The following is an 8033-nucleotide window of genomic DNA, read 5'->3' on the forward strand; positions in this document are numbered from 1 at the left end:
AGTGAATAAACACACATAACTCAATAAATACTAATAATAAATATTTTTATTCTGTTGGCAGGAAGGCACTACAGCAGTGCCATACGCCAATTTTTAATGGTGGCTAAAATTAGCGACAGAGCTGGTAAGTGATAGCTCAGTAGCTGAATTATGGATAATATGTTAATTGTTCTGTCTTCTATCTGGACCCTGAGTCTGAAATAAAGCTTTGAATTGAATGAATGAATGTCTCTGGTGATTTAAAACTGTTCAGTTAGCTAACTGGCTTTTTAACCTTCATTGCCAACAAGCAAGCATCACTTGGCTTGTGAGCTTCTGTTGCTGACAAGATATCATTTTTGGGATAAAGTGGTTCTTATTTGTTGATCCATCAAACAAGAACCACAATAAAGATAAAAATAAAACTTTAAAGAGTGTACACTTATTTTTATGTTCTGGCCTGTGATTGGCTGCTGCCAGAGAGAACAAGCCCCCTGGTGAAGCGTCATCATCAGACTGTGGTGTTTTAATTCTGTGTCACATGTTGTTTTATGTGTTGAAGCATTCGTCCATGTTGCTGTAGTCTGAGTCGAAGACGAGTCCATGAACGTACAATGGCGACTGAATATAAACAACTCAAACTATGGGAGTCCATCTGTGTTTAAGCCCCACCCCTCTAGTCCTCAGTGGGCGGGGCCTCCTCTAGAGCTTCCTGTTGGTTGGGGTCGACATACTCCTGATTGAATGTGACAGAATCAGCTCCCAGTTTAAACCTGTGGACGGCCAGCAGACACTGGAGAGCCTGCAGACACACAGATGATTCAAATGATCAAACTTTATCAACAGTGACATTGCACTGGTTACGTTCAGAATTGATTTTAACATTTTATTGCTTGTTTTTAAATCCCCTTCTTACATTATGGACCTTCTCACCCTGCTCGTACTCAGACAAGCTGCCTCACTGTCCTCTTTTAAAACTCTATTAAAATCTGTTTTCTTTTTGTTGCATGCTTTTATTCATTTATTTATTCCATTTATCCAAAACTGTGTTGTTGGACCCCCCTACAGATGGCAGTTTCAGACACCTTACTCCGGAGCTGAAATGGGGAGTCGATTAATTGGCAATTCATTTTGATGTACTGATAAATCATTTAAGTCCTTTTATGAGCAAAAGTGGCAAAAATACACAAGTTCCAGTCTCTCATATATATCTATCATATCAAACTGAATATCTTTTTATGGTTACATTTTTGACTGACATTGAAATATGGGCTTTGGACAATTGAGATGCTTTTTTTTTTTTTTTTTTTTTTTTTTTTTTTTACTATTTTCCAACATTTTATACCCTAAATGATTCATTGATTAATAAGTAAAGAAATGTCATACTAATAAATAGAGTATAAAAATAGTGGTTAGCAGCAGCCCAGTCCTCTGCTGGAATATATAATATACTAATAATAATATAATGTATATAAAAATACTTTGCCTCATGTTTTCTGTGTGTTTATTATTGGAAAGAAAACACACTGTCTAATATAAACATGCAAAAATATTAGCTCTCTGTTAGTAATGAGATCTCAGCTGATGTTTCAGTAGATCTAAAGTGAACCAGGAGCCTTTTGGGTCCCTCTGGGTCTTGCCCACTTTGCCTGGTTGGTGATCCAGCTTTGGATAACATAACTTTATTTATAAATCACGTAGAGACGAGCTGAGAAAGCAGTTCAAATCTTTCACTCACGTTTCAGATTTTCACTATAAAAAAAACACAAAAAGCAGTGTGATGAAACCACTTTACATACATACATTTACATACATACATTTTATTGCTTGCATTTTTCAGTCCAGCCGGTTAAATACTCATCAGGGTCGTCATTCAATGACTTTGTGTGTCACAGTTAAGAATAAGAAGAGTAACTGCTCTGAAAAGAAATACTACTACACTGATTTCTTTGAAAAGAATTAATTATACAGGTTGAATCCTGGTCTCTGATTGGCTGTTCCTGCTCTGAACATACAGTGCATCCGGAAAGTATTCACAGCGCTTCACTTTTTCCACATTTTGTTATGTTGCAGCCTTATACCAAAATGGATTAAATTCATTTTTTTCCTCAAAATTCTACACACAACACCCCATAATGACAACGTGAAAAAAGTTTTTTTGAGATTTTTGCAAATTTATTAAAAATAAAAAACCTGAGAAATCACATGTACATAAGTATTCACAGCCTTTGCTCAATACTTTGTTGATGCACCTTTGGCAGCAATTACAGCCTCAAGTCTTTTTGAATATGATGCCACAAGCTTGGCACACCTATCTTTGGGCAGTTTCACCCATTCCTCTTTGCAGCACCTCTCAAGCTCCATCAGGTTGGATGGGAAGCGTCGGTGCACAGCCATTTTCAGATCTCTCCAGAGATGTTCAATCGGATTCAAGTCTGGGCTCTGGCTGGGCCACTCAAGGACATTCACAGAGTTGTCCTGAAGCCACTCCTTTGATATCTTGGCTGTGTGCTTAGGGTCGTTGTCCTGCTGAAAGATAAACCGTCGCCCCAGTCTGAGGTCAAGAGCGCTCTGGAGCAGGTTTTCATCCAGGATGTCTCTGTACTTTGCTGCATTCATCTTTCCCTCTATCCTGACTAGTCTCCCAGTTCCTGCCGCTGAAAAACATCCCCACAGCATGATGCTGCCACCACCATGCTTCACTGTAGGGATGGTATTGGCCTGGTGATGAGCGGTGCCTGGTTTCCTCCAAACGTGACGCCTGGCATTCACACCAAAGAGTTCAATCTTTGTCTCATCAGACCAGAGAATTTTGTTTCTCATGGTCTGAGAGTCCTTCAGGTGCCTTTTGGCAAACTCCAGGCGGGCTGCTATGTGCCTTTTACTAAGGAGTGGCTTCCGTCTGGCCACTCTACCATACAGGCCTGATTGGTGGATTGCTGCAGAGATGATTGTCCTTCTGGAAGGTTCTCCTCTCTCCACAGAGGAACTCTGGAGCTCTGACAGAGTGACCATCGGGTTCTTGGTCACCTCCCGGACCTTCTCCCCCGATTACTCAGTTTAGATGGCCGGCCAGCTCTAGGAAGAGTCCTGGTGGTTCCGAACTTCTTCCACTTACGGATGATGGAGGCCACTGTGCTCATTGGGACCTTCAAAGCAGCAGAAATTTTTCTGTAACCTTCCCCAGATTTGTGCCTCGAGACAATCCTGTCTCGGAGGTCTACAGACAATTCCTTTGACTTCATGCTTGGTTTGTGCTCTGACATGCACTGTCAACTGTGGGACCTTATATAGACAGGTGTGTGCCTTTCCAAATCATGTCCAATCAACTGAATTTACCACAGGTGGACTCCAATTAAGCTGCAGAAACATCTCAAGGATGATCAGTGGAAACAGGATGCACCTGAGCTCAATTTTGAGCTTCATGGCAAAGGCTGTGAATACTTATGTACATGTGATTTCTTAGTTTTTTATTTTTAATAAATTTGCAAAAATTTCAAAAAAACTTTTTTCACATTGTCATTATGGGGTGTTGTGTGTAGAATTTTGAGGAAAAAAATTAATTTAATCCATTTTGGAATAAGGGTGTAACATAACAAAATGTGGAAAAAGTGAAGCGCCGTGAATACTTTCCGGATGCACTGTACCTCATGTGATCATGTGATTCCAACAAGTATTGATCAGCAGCTTCTTCTCTGCTGCAGCTTCCCTTCGGTTCATTAAAACTTCGTCTGACTTTTCTTTTTATGCTGTAATGTATTCATCTGTTTATTTTCTTTAACATGTACTCTTTATTAATCTTTCATTTATTCAGTTATTAGACATTTAACTATAAATAAATGTCCTCATTTAGCATCAAGAAGTGTGTTTTTCTTTGAAGCAGAAGACAGAAGTATGTATCAAAAATAATTCCAATTCCTTCTGACGAGACTGATCAATTTAGTGATTAATTTGGTTTATTTATTTCCTTCAATTTGAAGGTGGTGCCCCTTTTTCAAACGAGAGCAAATCTTTAATTTTAAAGTAGTAATATTGCTACATAATTTTGGTCCCTATGGTGAGGCGAATCACTACACATCCTTTTTACTTCTAAGTCTTTCATTTAATATCTGAGCACCGATCAAAAGGGTCAGATTAATCAGAGGACATGGTGACATCATGGTGTCAGCAGGGAGCAGCAGAGTAACTCTTCATATACGACTTATAGTTAATTATGTTTAATCTTCGTCTCACATTTCATCACAGATCATTACGTCATTGCCATTAAACACAATATATGATGACATCATCTAACACATCATGACATCACTGTAGTAATAATAATACTAATAATATTGGCACACATCACATGAAGTCTATAAATCCTCTCTGACACGTCTGAGGAAGAAAACATCACTATGGCAACAGGAAGGCACTTTGGATGACAGGCACTTAGAGCAGCCAATCAGAGTCCAGAATGAGCTGACAAGGCAACAGGAAGCACAGGAACACTTGTCTCTGATTGGCTGAAGGAAAGAGGTGACGTTAGATGTGTGTGTGTGTGTGTGTGTGTGTGTTTCAGGCGAGCGGCGGGCTGAACAGTTTGTTGTATTCTTCTTCAAACGAGACTCTCTTCAGACGCTCCACCGATAGCAGAGTGAGACCTCCCTGCACACACAACGTATCACACACACACACACGCACACACATTAACACACAGAGGAGAAAACAGCATCATGCATGTTACATGTGTGTTTGATGTTTTTAAATGTTTCTCTTTCAGGTTCAGAGGCTGCAGACAGAAGAGCTGTTAGTCAGAAATACATTCATTATTAATATTATTACTACTATTATTATCATTATTATTATTATTATTATTATTATTATTATTATTATCATTATTACACACGCTGTAAGTACCTTGTACTACAATGTGTCCTGATACTTCCTGCCTCTTTAGTCTTATTCTGTCAGGTGATTAAGGTACATACCCAGGTGAAGACAGAGGAGAAGGAGAAGATGATGGCGGCTCTAGCAGCGTCAGCTCCTTCATTCAGAGGGTTGTCTTCTTCTTTAGAAACTTGCCACTGATTGGCCAGAAAACAGAAACCCACGAACCAGACCAGAGTCCACAGCGCTGCAGAGAACACAGGTTACACATGGTTATTAATCTTATGACAGGTGAACCAGAGCGCTGCAGAGAACACAGGTTACACATGGTTATTAATCTTATGACAGGTGAACCAGAGTGCTGCAGAGAACACAGGTTACACACGTTTATTAATCACACAACAGGTGAACCAGAGCGCTGCAGAGAACACAGGTTACACATGGTTATTAATCTTATGACAGGTGAACCAGAGTGCTACAGAGAACACAGGTTACACATGGTTATTAATCACACAACAGGTGAACCAGAGTGCTGCAGAGAACACAGGTTACACGTGGTTATTAATCACACCGACAGGTAAAGATGACAGAATCAGAGGAGGCGGAGTCTCACCTGACACCCCGATGTCGGCCATGACTGCCTTTTTTCTGTCCTTCACGCCGGTGATCTGAGGAAAGTAAATGTCTAGCGCCAGGAAACCGGTGCTGCAGAGAAAACACAGTGTTCCCATGGCGACAGCGTAGTTGCAGGCATACTGATTGCGGTTGAAGATGCAGAATTCCTCGACCTCGTCAGGACGGTTAACGTAACCCTCGTTAGCAACGCAGCCGAGGATCACAATGGAGAAGAGCTGGAAACAGAGGGGAGAGAACAGCTAGCTCAGTGCTAACAGACACATTGATTCTCAGTAGAGGAGGCTAGATACTAACATGAGTAGACCCTCAGGTGTCTACATCAGGGCTCACCTGACATGTGCAGACCAGTTCTTCATTTAACCCTTTAGCAAGAATCCTGAAGATGATTCAAAATAAAATGATTCCTTTTCTTGACGCCTGGTTACAGACGTGAAACTCATCTCTTCTGCTCTCTGTCTTGTATAAACTGCTAAATAAACAACTTGCGTTAAAACGTTTTTCACTGATAGAATCGTTAAATAGTAGTTTATGAAGTAGTTAAAGGAGGAGAAGATGTAGTTAAATATATAACAAATGGTGCAATATCTACATCTCTCTATGTGCAATACAGTATAATTCCCTTACCTTTCTTTATTTTGTTCTGTGAATTTGTAAATTACAGTTGTTTTTTATTTTTAGTAGCTTTTTTTAACAGTCTTTATTGTTTTTATTTATTATATCTTGATTTTTCTACTTATGTCTCTATTGCACTATCCTGTATGCTGCTGTAACAATGCAAGTTTCCCCGCTGAGGGATGAATAAGGGATTATCTTTTCTTTTCTTGTCTTATGAACCTTTGAGTACGAATTGAACTGGATGCTGCTTGTGACGGTTAAAGTAAGAATCACTGCTTCAGACACACTGACTGTTCACAGACTGTTGGACTGAACTGGAGATGATCCAGGTCTGTTCACACTCCATCACCTTGCTTAGACTTCTGTCATCAGGTGTTTCTATCATTTTGTCCACCCCATTCATATTGACTAGTTTAGGCTAAATAACAGAAACACCTGTTGATATAAAACAATACAATTCAACAAAATGATCACAACGTTGAATCAACACAAACTGAAGGATTTATCATGTTGAGCAGGTGTTCCTAATAAACTGGACACTGACTGTATGTTCATGGTGTCCACATACTTTTGGCCATGTAGTGTACATGCTTTTGCCACAGTGTGTAATATCCAATCAGAATTAAATAAATATATATTTAATTATGTTTTATTCTACTTTTTTTTTACTTAAATTTGAATTTGAATGAATTTACATGAAAACATTGTTTCATTCACAGTCTCCCCCGACCAATCAGAGCACACTGTCTCCTCTGTAAACCGTCCAATCAGAGCAGCAGCAGTGTTAAACAGTGAGGTTTTGTTTGAAGAGTCTTGTGTTGAGCCTCAGGAATGTTAACACCAGTCTCATGACACACACACACACACACACACACACAGACATGAGTGGATTAATGTCACTGTGACACTTCCTGGTGTGACATGTAACTCCTCCCAGTCAGAACACATGGACTCACCTGTGTGACCTCTCAGGTGAGTCCGTTTGTGACGATTGTTAATTAATTTACACCAGCCAAAGCACTGAAATGTTGTGACATCATCATTATATCATCAGACTCACCCAGCAGAGGATCCTCACCACAGTCTGAGGTTGTCTGATGAAGGTCAGAGGGTCGAAAGCTCCGCCCGCCTTCCCTGCCCCGTATGCCTGGAAACCGTCCATCCAGACCACTTCCTGTTCCTCAGACCAGCTCAGACTAGTAAGGAACAGTATGGACCGGTTCAGCCCAGCTCAGCCTACTTTAACCCTCCACCTCCACCTCCCAGTTCAATCCAGTTAGATTTTACTCAGAAAAGGTCCCAGTCCAGTTGGTCCAGTAGTCCAGTTGGTCCAGTTAGGTCCAGTTAATCCAGTTGGTCCAGTTAGTCCAGTTTGGTCCAGTTAGTCCAGTTAGTCCAGTCAGTCCTGGTTATTCTCTGTTCCTGTACTGGTCTCTGCGCTCTCTTCTTCTTCTCTGCTGTTATTAACTGTAATCTGCTCTAATCTTCCTCATCCCTCTCTGATGTGGGTTTTTAAACCCTGAGCTGTGTCTCACAGGCTGTGGTCTGCCTCCAACCAGCTCCACCAATCACATGTTTTTATTGTTTTTCATTTTCTATGTTAGTGGTTCAAGTCCTCCAATCACAGTGGAGGGGGTGGGGTTACACTCCCTGAGAGATAATGTTGCCTGAGAGGCTAAATGTAGGGTGTAAAACCCCACTTTACATCTTTCTCCCTTCTTCTTCCTTCTCTCCTTCCCTCGTTCTTCTTCTGTTTCTTTATTTATTGATGAATCTGAACACAGATTTCTACTTGAGGACACTTTAATTTCAATATTTGGCCAGAAAATGTTCTCTTTGAAGGTTATATTACAGCTCGTGATGCAACAGTCACTTCCTGTTTACATAGTTGTTTGCTCCTGACTGGACAGCGCTACAGGTGTTTCCCAGCAACA

At 40.5% G+C, this 8033-nt stretch overlaps 1 protein-coding gene across 2 annotated transcripts; it reads right to left on the reverse strand.

Annotated features, from left to right (window-relative positions):
* Positions 1-655: 655 nt before the first annotated feature.
* On the reverse strand, positions 656-7261 carry syngr1a (synaptogyrin 1a). 2 transcript variants are annotated; one of them, XM_070923583.1, is made up of 4 exons: positions 7160-7261; positions 5462-5699; positions 4950-5095; positions 656-781 (listed from the first exon to the last, which is right to left on the reverse strand). In XM_070923583.1, the coding sequence occupies exons 1-4, from the start codon at positions 7259-7261 to the stop codon at positions 656-658; spliced, it is 612 nt and encodes a 203-aa protein (XP_070779684.1). The 2 variants fall into 2 exon arrangements, with proteins under 2 accessions (XP_070779684.1, XP_070779685.1); XM_070923584.1 differs by lacking the exon at positions 656-781 and adding an exon at positions 4242-4626.
* Positions 7262-8033: the final 772 nt, after the last annotated feature.

This window comes from Enoplosus armatus, chromosome 17 (genome assembly GCF_043641665.1).
Source record: "Enoplosus armatus isolate fEnoArm2 chromosome 17, fEnoArm2.hap1, whole genome shotgun sequence".
NCBI classification, from domain to species: Eukaryota; Metazoa; Chordata; class Actinopteri; order Centrarchiformes; family Enoplosidae; genus Enoplosus; species Enoplosus armatus.